Source organism: Portunus trituberculatus, chromosome 27, assembly GCF_017591435.1.
Source record: "Portunus trituberculatus isolate SZX2019 chromosome 27, ASM1759143v1, whole genome shotgun sequence".
Lineage (NCBI taxonomy): Eukaryota > Metazoa > Arthropoda > Malacostraca > Decapoda > Portunidae > Portunus > Portunus trituberculatus.
This window is the reverse complement of record NC_059281.1, coordinates 8020801-8033300: the sequence shown is the minus strand read 5'-3', so window position 1 is coordinate 8033300 and position 12500 is coordinate 8020801. Positions and strand designations below refer to the sequence as shown.

Genomic DNA, 12500 nt, shown 5'->3' with positions numbered 1-12500 from the left:
ATAATCTTACTTTTATATGACTGGGAATACACGAAGAGAAATGAGTCTAGATGAATAGATAAGTACATGACTAATTCGTTTTCTTGCTAACCTGGGAAAAAACGGACGAGAAGAGATGAATGAATGACTGTACTGGGAAAAAGTTGTAATGTAAAGGAAGTAAGAGAGAGAGAGAGAGAGAGAGAGAGAGAGAGAGAGAGAGAGAGAGAGAGAGAGAGAGAGGCTGATGATGATGGTGGTGATGCTGATTGGAGAGATAAGGATGCGGTAGTAACCAGACCCACACACACACACACACACACACACACACACACACACACACACACACACACACACATGGTGACTGATGGCGGCCGTGTATGAAACTGACACTTCACCATTACTGTCCTCGGCGGCACACACACACACACACACACACACACACAGGCCGCTCTTAGCACCTCAAGTCTCGGGTGTCGCACGGGCAATATTTACTCATCGGCAACTCTCAGCCTGTCTCAGTTTTGCCATATAACGATCCCGAGATTTACACAGAAGACAGTCTCGTAGCCTTACCCATATTTCTATTGCTAAGAGAGCTGTGTCTGCCTGTCTGTCTGTCTGTCTGTCTGTGTACCCGCATATATTAGGAAGAGATTAGGTTTGTGTGTCTGTGTGTCAGTCTGTACACTCAACATCATTATTATTAACAGTGTTGCTTCTGTCTGTCTGTCTGTCTGTCTGTCTGTCTGCCTGTAGTTTGCACGTTATCACTGTAATGGCTTAAGATTAATTGATAAAACTTTAAAGGCGGAATTTTCAGAAAGGTGGACGTAAAATTATTCATGTGCATTCCTTTTCACTTTTCAATCTTTATTTTTGTAACCTGGCTGAGCTTTAAGTGTTTCTAAACTTTTAACCTCTTCAATACCAGGACGCGTTTCCATATTCACTCTGCTTACTATTTGGCGATTTTACACAGCTTCAGAAACTTACGTGGAGGATTAAAATAGTGAAGACTGTGGCTATTAATCTTCTGACCTCCATACACCCTTACTCATGTCAATAAAATGATTCAGTGTTATATAAAACTCGTGGCAAAAACGTGTCCCAGAACTGAAGGGGTTAAAAGTACGTATGATATTGTTTATTATTGTATTTATTTCCTTGACTAAACTATTACTTTGATCAACGGTATGTGTGTGTGTGTGTGTGTGTGTGTGTGTGTGTGTGTGTGTGGGCGCAAGGAAGGACGCTGCGGCCTTGTGGTGACTACTTGTGTTTTGAGTCGTTTTATTAGTGAAGGCTCAGGTTGCTCTTCGCGGAGTGTTTACGAGGCAGCTTGATCTTCCCGCCACTCGCGTGTTTGTCCCTCTGGTGGTGAGTGAAGCGATTCGTATTTGTTGACTTCTCATTTACATCTTTAAAGGCGACGATTATTCTTATTAGTCTTATCTCTCTATTTCTCATGTGCAGTTCAATTTATATTCGTTTTCTGTAATGTTTTATCCTTTATTTTCCTTGTTTTTTCTGCCAGTCTCATATATTTCTGTTTGATTTCACTGATAAATTTTTGTTATCTAATTTAATCCCTTCAGTACTAGGACGCATTTTTACCACGAGTTTTGGGTACGATTAAACGATTTTATTTACATTAGGAAAGGTCTATGGAGGTCAAAAGATTAAAAGCCAGGTTCTTCAGTATTTTAATCCCTACATAAGTTTCTGAAGCAGCATAAAGTCCCCAAACAGTGACCAGAATGAATATGGAAAGCTTAATATTATACAAAATTCCCTTGCGCTTTATTTCTTATTCTTGTTATCCAATTTAACATCCTTCATTTCTTTCCTTTTTTTTATTATTTCTGCCTTTTCTTAGTATTATTTGTTTATTATCTATTTATTTCTCTACCCATCCGTTGAACAGCAAACTCTTTCTTTCACTCTCTCCTCTTCTGTCTTTATTCCTTTTATTATATTTTCTCAATTTCATATCATTCTTCGTTTCAGGGCTACAGATTTCCCTCCCACCATTCCTTCCTCTATTTATTTCTTATTCTAATTTTATATCCGTATTTCAGAGCAGTAGACTTCGTTCCCTCCTGTGTTTTTCTATTCCTACCTTTAAAACCACTAATTGTGTTTATTCCAGTCTTATTTGTTCATCATTTTTATCTAATTTCATATTCACTTGTTTAGCAGCAAATGTCTTTTCATTTTTTTTTCTTACATGTTTTTAAATCTAATACGTTTGTTATTTCTATTTGATTTTTATTTCCCCCTTCGTTCACTATATATAATGTTACACTCCTCAATTTCAGAACAGCAGACTTTCCTCCTCGTCATGTATTCATTATTTAAAGCCTTTGAAAATATTACTAACTCTTATTTGATCAAGTTTGCCTGTTTATTATTTCTTTATATCCATTCGTTTGCCTAATATTACATCCTCCTTCATTTCAGAGCCGTGGCCTTCCCTCTCCCTCTCCCTCCCCTTCTCCCTCTCCATGATGATATGTAAGTGTTAAAATTAAACCCGCCACTCTTATTCTTACATCGTCTGAGGCAAGCAAGGGGCGGGGCGGTGCTTGAAAGTAACGCTTGCTTATTGACTTATCATTATTAGTGTTGGTGTTTATATTTGCGTTGCGTCGCCACTAACATCAACATCTGACGAGTCTTTTCCTGCGTGTTTATTTACTATTTTTCTTTGGTCCCTTGTAGTTTTAATTTTGATGGTGTTTATTAGCTTTTTTGTTGTTTAATCGTGCTGGTGTTTCTTCCTTGTTTTCTTTCTTTTGTTTTTTACTTTTATGTTTTTTTAATGTGTCGAGGTGTCAGGAATGTTTTAGGTCAAAGCCTGTGTTGTGTTGTTGCTCTGGGTTACTAGTGTAGTTCTGATGTCATCGTTGAAGCTTCTTGTTGATATGTTCTGTACTTTTTGTTGTGTTTATTTACTCATCTTTGCACTTATCTATATTTTGATACGCAAGGGGTGTAAACTAATGACTTAAAACACTAAAGGAAAAAAGAAAGAGCGCTACTTTATCGCTTCCGAAAGAGTCGAACGTAAATTTTCTAAGCAAACGTGAACCAACTTAACCCTTTCAATACTGGGACACATTTTTTTTTACCTTGAGATTTGTATACGATTAGACCATTTTATTGACATTAAGAAGGGTCTATGGAAGTCAGAAGTTTAATGGCTAGTCTTCAATAATTTCACCACATAAGTTTCTGAAGCTGTTAAATCACCAAATAGTAAGCAGAATGAATATGAAAACGCGTCATGGTACTGAAGAGGTTAATTTAACATGACCCCATCGTGACCTACCATGATCCAATGTAACCTGACACAACCCTGGCTACCACAGCGAGGCGTGACCTACCTCTGCCTGACCTGCCGACGAAGCGCAGGTCATTAAACTTCGCCACCTGGTCCTTTATAATCGCTGAGTTGTTACGAAGCTCAGCGCAGCAGTTCTCGTCGTTACCTGCGCGTACCGTCACCACTGTACCGTCCTGCACCGGGCCCAGGTACACCACTCTGCGGAAAGGGAAGAGGGAGAAGGCGGTTAACCATGAGGGAGTGGAAGAGGAGAATTGCATTGCCTTTGGGGAAGGAATAAGGCTTTCAATGACGTTTAACCTCTTCAGTACTGGGACATATTTTTATCCTTGAGATTTGCGTACAATTAGACCATTTTATTGACAACAGGAAGGGTGTATGGAGTTCAGAAGATTAATGACCACAGTCTTCACTATTTCAATACCCCATATAAGTTTCTGGCGCTGTGTAAAATCATCAAATAGTAAGCAGAGTGAATATGCATGGAAACGCGTCATGGTAATGAAGAGGTTGAGTGAAGGGGAGAGGTTATATTTTAGGAAGGAATGAACCAGTGCCCAATTCAAAGAGTAACTAATCCCCTTTAAGGTGGTGAGCGTGAGATCGGGCAGACGTCCACGCGTAGGTTCGAATCCCACCATATACCGCTTTGAAACTATGCCATTATTCCATTAGTTTAAAGTTACCTACACCATGATACCCAGATTCTAGGTGGTTACACCAAAGATGCTCTTGGGTTGTGATATGGGCCCTAATATGGGTACCACTATAAATAGAATTGCCTGCGCCACTAATGGGCTGAAGCTTAACAACGCTTCCCACATATAGTCTTCAAATATGCCTACAGGCGCTATAGGCCATGACATAAAAAGGAAAAAAAAAAAAAAAATGAAAGCGTTGGGGATTTAGAAGTACCCTTTATTATAACCCTTTTCTTCCTCTCCAACCACCTTGCCGCACCTAATCCCCCAAAAACATCCCAGAAAAATAATCTGTTGTCGCTATCCAGCTAAACATTCTTTTCCTATTACCTTTCCTTCCCGACCAGGAATCCCCACTATAGTCTGTCTACTCTAAAATGGCTCCTGGATTTAAAACATTGTAGCTTATTGATAACATAATTGATTTGATGCGAATAATACTTGTTTTCTGTTGATCAACGCACTTATTACAAGGATATCTCACGGTTTTCCTCAAGAACCGACAACCACGCATTCCCTGGAACACCATTCAAACAGACCCAGGAGCCACTTGAGAGTAGACTTTAATTCCCAATATACTCACTTGAAAGCATTGGGGAGGGTCTTGTTGGAGCGCCAGTGGGGAGGAAGAACTGTGCAGATGATGTTAGGGGCTCCAGTCCTCACCAGATCCCCAGCAGGTTCTCCTCCCATCATAAGCCCCCCCAGCATGTCCGGCCACGACCGCTCAGCCCCTCCCATGCCGCCCCCTAAGCCCATCACTTCTCCCATGGTGACGTCGGAAAACATGATGGGAATGGGTATTAGTGGGAGCGATGGGGTGATGGGGTGGTAGGTGAATGGAAGGAATAGGAAGAGAGGGAAAGAGAGTAAAGGGATCAGGGTGAGAGAGAGAGAGAGAGAGAGAGAGAGAGAGAGAGAGAGAGAGAGAGAGAGAGAGAGAGAGAGAGAGAGAGAGAGAGAGAGACTTTAAAGAGCCATTTTGTGTTGCTCACTGGAAATATTGTTCGGCAAATCACGTTTAATTTTATTCTTGTGTTTTTGAATGTGTATTGATATTTGTCCTCCTTCACATAGTTTTAAGTTTCCAGTTCCAGAATTTTCCTGCATGAATTGTTATTGTTTTTCTTCTTTTCCAATTTAGTTCATTTCTGTCAAAAAGAGGAAGGAAAGATAATATTTTTCCTATAATTTTTTTTCATTTGGTCACTCGATAAGTTTCATTTAAAGTTGTAATATTTTTTTCCGTTTAGTTCTTTGTGTATATTTGTGCTGTAATAATTATCACTCGCTTTAGTTCACATTCTCCTGTTTTTTTTTTTTTTTCTATCTCACTCTTGTTTTTATCATTTTTCGCTTTTTTTTTTTGTGCAATTTCAATAGTTTTTCGTACTCTCCGCGGCCCATTATCCATTTTTTCTTCGTTCAGTTTACGCATCAACGAATTTTCAACGTGAGATAATTTTTTCTATTCATTATATTTGCTTGTTTATTTCTTTATTCATACGCTGCACAACCCTGCTCCTTTTTAATTCCAATATATTTATCTTTTTATTTCTTTTATTCTGCATATTTTTTCAGGCATGCTTGCGTTTACCTGCACTCAGTTTTTTTTATGTATTTTTTTTATTACATATATCTGTGTCTATTTATTTATTTATCAATGTACAGTTTTCATCAGGATTGATAAAAAAAAAAACATGTTGATTGCCTCAGGTGTGTGTGTGTGTGTGTGTGTGTGTGTGTGTGTGTGTGTGTGTGTGTGTTCGTTTGATTTTTTGGGACGGAGTGAGCTGTTATCGTTTTAGTTGATTGCCTCACCATACTTACAGGATGTTACATTTCGCTCCGGTCTTTAGTATTTTAGAATCTATATTTTCTTTCGTCTTTTTATTCTGCAATGTTTCACCTTTTTTTTTTTTTTTCTCTGCTTTGTTTTTGTTGGTTGATGTTTTTCTTTCCTGATTCCTTTTTTCTTGTGGTTTATTTTTTCTTGGTGTTCTGACGTTTAGAAGTGCATTAAGTCTGTTAGGTTAAGCTTAGAATGGAGTTAGGTTAGGTTAGGTTAGGTTCATGTCAATATTCTTCCTTGTTACTGCTACTGCTTTTGGTGTCTCCTTTCCACATTTTTTTTTTTTTTTTTTTTCCTCATGAATTTCTGCAGTATATTTCTTTTTCTTTCTTCTTTTTTTAATCCAGCTTTCCCTTATTTTGTATGTATATTTGTATATTTGTTTATTTACAGTGTCTTCATTTTTATTTTAGATGTATTTTATTTTCCTTTGCAATATTTGGTCGAAAAATAATGACCTTTTTATTAACAGATCTTCATTTTGTTCTTTCTTTAATGCAGCATTTTTTGTGTGTTCTCTCATAACATCCTTCACTTTCCTTCATTTTGTTTTATTTCTTTACATCACGGGATCATTTTTCATATACTCGACTTTGATCTTCCTTGTGGGTCATCGTAGGGAGTCTGAAATGAATGATTGCATAATATAGTTTCCTATCCCTATGTTTCCCTCGTTTTTCTTTCTTTCCTTACCAATATCTTTACACCACTGCTCATTTTCCTCCAATCTTTTGCTTTAATCTTCCTCGTGATTGCATAGAGCTTCTGTACTGCTCATCTCTATCTAGGACAAATTACACATCACACAGACTGTCCCTTATTCAGAAACGCTTAGCTCTCTCACCATCACTACTTTCCCAAGGCTCCAGGTGAAGATACTCGTGGTTTCAGGGATATTTTTATGGTTCTGGTGATTGATTGGCAAGATTTCTCGTTCATCATAAGGAGAGACTGTCTTGATAACCCGTCTAGTCGTCTCTGTGGTCTTGTAAAATTGTTGTGGGGAGAAAGCAAAGCGTTTCTGAATACAGGCGATAGAGAGACAGTATGTGAGAGAAAAAGAAAGAAATTATGATCGTCCCAACACACACTTTTTTTTTTCCCTCTGTAGTCTTCATTTTTATCTGTCCCTATTTATCGCTCCCTGTCATCACAACGCAGCGTGTCGCGGACCATCAACCACCTGTTAACGCCGCGGCCAGGTGGGAAGAGGTGGAGGTGGCGGGAGGAGACGTGGAGGCTGCCGGGTACAAGTGGAGGAGGTGGCAAGGGAAGTGGAAACATCAGCGGGAGTCACAACCACTAATTTCCACTCGTCACTCTCACTCAACGTCACACCGCGCGCTCACACAAGGTCGGACACTCACACGCACACGCACACACACACGTACACGACTTCGCAGCCACAGCACACATCCACTGCGGCGGGCGGTGACTGAGCGTGGTCGTCTTGCGGGCCTGCGGTCTGCCACTCAACCCTACCAAACCCCGCCCACCCCTACCAGAGTCCCGCCCACCACCTCCACCAGACCCCACCCCTGCCCACCCACACAAGCACCCCAGACACTGACCTTCCCCTAACTAACCTAAATTCCCTTAATATTCACCTTTATCTATTTCATCACCATAATTCAGGTTTTCAGGCAATTTTTGGGGGTTTTGAGATGGTGAGAGGTAGGGAGAGTAAGTTATTGAGGGAGGGAGCATATTACTCTCCCAGCCAATGAAGGGAGAGTGTGGTGAGAGGCCCCGCCCCTCACTGCTCCCCGTACCTCAGTCACCACGCCAACCGCAAAGGAAGACCGCGAGGGGACCAGGAGACTGAGGGAGAGAGGGAGTGAGGGGGAGTGAGGGGAGCAGGGAGAGGAGGGAGGGCGACAAGGGGGCGGTATGTGTGTGTGTGTGTGTCGGTGCTAAGATGCCGGTCCGTCTGTGTGTGTGTGTGTGTGTGTGTGTGTGTGTGTGTGTGTGTGTATTTATTTATATATTTTTTGTGAACTCTTTATTAATTCTTTATCATGTTCACTCGACAGCTAAAGATTGTAATGGTCGTGGTAGTGGTGGTAGTAGTAGTAGTAGTAGTAGTAGTAGTAGTAGTAGAAAAATACATATAAACGAACAATTCCCTTCTGAAAATCACGTTTTATTTTTATTTCGCTTTATTGCTCTGTAGAAAAAAAAAAAGTGTAAGAATGAATCTTGTTTGTCTTTCTAGTCAGTGTGTGTGTGTGTGTGTGTGTGTGTGTGTGTGTGTGTGTGTGTGTGTGTGTGTGTGTGTGTGTGTGTGTGTGTGGCGCGTGGGATTGAAGCAGCCAGGTGAACACAGGTGGCAGACAGTCTCTCTCTCTCTCTCTCTCTCTCTCTCTCTCTCTCTCTCTCTCTCTCTCTCTCGCAGAAATAAGTGTTTAAAGGTTCAGAAAACAGTGTTTGTGCCGAGCGTGTGTTTGTGTGTTTAGTTAGTTACTGTGTCATCCTTGAGAGAGAGAGAGAGAGAGAGAGAGAGAGAGAGAGAGAGAGAGAGAGAGAGAGAGAGAGAGAGAATAGTTAAGAAATAAAAGAATGAAGCACTCGTAAAGAGAAAAAGGAAGGAAAAGAAAGTAGAGAGGAAGTTATTATACGAGTTAAAGAGAAGAAGAAGAAGAAGAAGAAGAAGAAGAAGAAGAAGAAGAAGAAGAAGAAGAAGAAGAGGAAGAGTGAGGGAATGAAGTAAGAAAGATTAAAATAGACTCGAAGTTGTAGTAAAAAGGGGAAAATGAATAAACTTTGAAGGGGAAAAGAGAGAGAAGAAAGAACGTCACGAAGAAGGAAGAAGAGGAAAAGGGGGAAAAGCAGGAGGAGAAGGAGGAGGAGGAGGAGGAGGAGGAGGAGGAGGAGGAGGAGGAGGAGGAGGAGGAGGAGGAGTAAACAAAAGGAAAACAAAGAACAAAAAAGTAAACTAGACAATAATAACCCTAAAATATACCAGAAGAAGGAGAATAATAATAATAATAATAATAATAATAATAATAATAATAATAAGAAGAAGAAGAAGAAGGGAAAAAGAAGAAGATAAAAGAAGAAGGGCAAAAAGAAGATAAAGAAGAAGAAGGGAAAGAAGAAGAAGAAGAAGAAGAAGAAGAAGAAGAAGAAGAAGAAGAAGAAAAAGAAGAAGAAGAAGAGGAAGTAACCACAGGGGAAGGAGAAAGATCAAAGGAAGGGGAAAGGAAGGAGAGAAAGGGGAAAGGTCAGACAGGGTGAGGGAAGGAGAAATGAGGGAGGGTAAAGGAAGGGTGAGGGGGCCAGTGGGGGCAGGGGGGGTAGGGGGCATCAAAGGGCGGCTCGGCGGGCAGAACTAACACCAACAAACACACCACGGTCGTAACCCTCACACTGTAAACAAAATGGCGGCGGTGGCGGCCCGTTGAAGGTTTGCCTCATATTTTTGATGCGGCCGCTCACCTCTCCAGTCTCTACACACACACACACACACACACACACACACACACACACACACACACACACACACACACACACACACACACACACACACACACACACACACACACACACACACACACACACACACTGAGGGAATGACATCAACAGCGGTAAAGGTGGTGGTGATAATAGTGGTAGTAGTAGTAGTAGTAGTAGTAGTAGTAGTAGTAGTAGTTGATGATGATGATGATAATACAGTAATGATAATAATGATACTACTACTACTACTACTACTACTACTACTACTACTACTACTACTACTACTACTACTACTATAATGATAATGATAATAATAGTGGTTATCATTTATTCATTCGTTTATCTATCTATTTATTAATTCCCTTAGATTCTGTTAGTTCGTTAGTAAGTTGGTTATGTTAGCTTTTATTATTTTATTTATTCATTTATTTAATTCATGTGTGTGTGTGTGTGTGTGTGTGTGTGTGTGTGTGTGTGTGTGTGTGTGTGTGTGTGTGTGTGTGTTTGTAAAATGGCAATATACATACTAAACCATAAATTTCTACGCCTCCTTCACTTACTCTTCCTCCCCCCTTTCTTATTTTTCCACCCCTTCCTTCCTTATTACTTCTTCCTGCCCTCAACTCCCACACAGGTCCCCCCATCACTGTATCCTCCTCTCCCTCCTTAACCTTTCCCCCGTCCTCCTCCTCCTTCCTCCTTCCCCTCCTTCCCCTGCTTAGCCTTCCCCCTTTAATTCCCTTTAATCTCTACCTGGCCGGAAGTGGAGCGAGTATGACACTAAAATGCCCCGACTATTGTAAACAAGACGTCGTGAGAGGAGGAGGAGGAGGAGGAGGAGGAGGAGGAGGAGGAGGAGGAGGAGGAGAAAGATGAGGAGAAATAGGAGGAAGAGGCGGAGGAGAAAGATGAGGAGGAATAGGAGGCGGAGGAGGAAAAGGAAGAGGAGGAGGAATAGGAGGAGGCGGAGGAGAAAGGTGAGGAGGAATAGGAGGAGGAGGATGAGGAAGAGGAGGAGGAAGAGGAGGAAGAAGAGGAGGAGGAGGAGGAGGAGGAGGAGGAGGAGGAGGAGGAAGAGAAGAAGAGGAGAAATAGGAAGAGGAGGAGGAAAATGAAGGGGAATTGGAGGAGGAGGAGGAGGAGGAGGAGGAGTTGGAGAGGAGTGAGGAAAATTTGCCTATTGGAGGAAAAGGAAGAAGAGGAGGAAGAAAAGTGATTTGATGAAAAGAAGGACGAATGGAAGGATGAGGAAGAGAGTAAAAGAAGAAAATGAGAGAGAGAAAAGAAAGAAAAAGTGGAATGAAGGAGAGATGAATAAATTAATAAGAAAAAGACGGAAGAAAAATAAGCAAGAGGAAGAAGAGGAGAAGGTTGACAGAAAATAAAACAAAATAGGCTGTAGAAGAGGAAGAGGAGGAGGAGGAGGAGAAAGAGGAAAACGGAAGTGGAGAACCGAAAAAAAGTGAAATTTGATAAAGATGAAGAAAATAAAGTAAGGAAATAAAGAAAGTGAGAGGAAGAAGGAAGGGAAGGAAAAGAGAGAGAAAGAGAGAGAGGCTGTGAGAGGGAAGAGGGGAGAGGGGAGAGGGGAGAGGAGGTAACACAGACATATTGGCGTGTAAAGAGAGTTAAGGGAAGGTAATGGGGCGAGGAGAGGAAGGGAAGATGATTGTGAAGAGAGGGAGGAGAGGGAGAGAGTGGAGGGGGGTGTGGGAAGGTTAATGAGGAGGAGGAGGAGGAGGAGGAGGAGGAGGAGGTGGTGGTGGTGGAAGAGGTAGTGGTGGTGGTGGTGGTGGAGGAGGTAACAGGAATTTAACGGGCTATATGAGAGAGAGAGAGAGAGAGAGAGAGAGAGAGAGAGAGAGAGAGAGAGAGTGTGTTTACGGCTGCCACTCGTAATGGGTTTTAATGAGAGGGTGTGTGTGTGTGTGTGTGTGTGTGTGTGTGTGTGTGTGTGTGTGTGTGTGTGTGTGTGTGTGTGTGTGTGTTTTGGTGTAATTATTGTTATCATCATTTATTTAATTTTTTTTCCAGAGCGTTGCTTTTTTCATAATTGTGACGAAAAGGAAGAATAGAAGGAGGAGGAGGAGGAGGAGGAGGAGGAGGAGGAGGAAGAAAGGAAAAAAGGGGGATAAACGAGGAAAAAAGAAAAAAAAGGAAAATAAAAATATTGAAAATAAAAAAATAAAAATAATAATAATAATAATAATAATAATAATAATAATAATAATAATAATAATAATAGTGATGATAATATTAGTGATAAATAATGAAAATAACAACGTAAAGTTCGAAGGTATGGAAAAGAAAATGTGGTGATGGTTGTGGTGGTAGTGGCGATAGTGGTAGTGGTTGTCATGGTGGTGATGGTAGTGGTGGTGATGGTGGTGGCGGCGGCGGCAGGTGCTGCTCGGAAAATACTTTAACTCAGTTCCTTTTAAAGAAAACTAATTTACTGTTTAGGCATGAGGCACACGACGCCGCCGCCGCCACCACCACCACCACCACCACCACCACCACCACCACCACCACCACCACCACCACCACCACCACTACTACTACTACCACCACCACCACCACCATCACCATTACTATCTTCACTTCTTCACCTTCTCCGGTACCTCCATCACCACCACCACCAACAACACCGCTGTCATGCTTCCCTTATCTCCATCACTACCTTGTGTGTGTGTGTGTGTGTGTGTGTGTGTCTGTTTGTGTGTGTGTGTGTGTGTGTGTGTTTGTGTGTGTGTGAATCAGTCAATCGTATGTCCATCTCTCAGTAAAGTAAGTCAACCAGAAAGCCAGTCGGTCGGTCGTCGTTCAGTCAGTCAGTCAGTCAGTCAGTGAGTCAGTCAGTCAGTCAGTCATCTTGCATCATCTTTTACCTTTGAGTCAGTTAGTCAGCCAGCCAGTTAGCCAGTCAGCCAGCCAGCCAGCTAGACAGTCAGCCGCCAGCCATACACACAGCCAAGCAAAGAAGCAAGCAGAGAGAAAGAAAGAAAGAAAGAAAGGATAAGGAAAAAAATGAAGAATGAAAGCAAGGAGGAATAGAAGGGAGGGTGACGGAAGGGATAGCGGCGGCGGCGGCGGCTGTGACTGTGGCGGCGGTGGCGGCGGCAGCACCTCTCACCGCACCTTAATTAGCAAGGTGAGGCTCCGG

At 41.7% G+C, this 12500-nt stretch overlaps 1 protein-coding gene across 1 annotated transcript in view; it reads right to left on the bottom strand.

Moving 5' to 3' along the window:
• LOC123509806 (runt-related transcription factor 3-like) overlaps window positions 1-7342 on the bottom strand; it is a 40007-nt gene extending 32665 nt beyond the window's left edge. The window contains exons 1-3 of the mRNA XM_045264360.1: window positions 7273-7342; window positions 4613-5180; window positions 3369-3526 (exon numbers count right to left, since the gene is read on the bottom strand). Of these exons, the coding sequence (XP_045120295.1) occupies window positions 3369-3526; window positions 4613-4818 (364 nt within the window). The 5' untranslated portion in view covers window positions 4819-5180; window positions 7273-7342. The remainder of the gene's footprint in view (window positions 1-3368; window positions 3527-4612; window positions 5181-7272) is intronic.
• Window positions 7343-12500: the final 5158 nt, after the last annotated feature.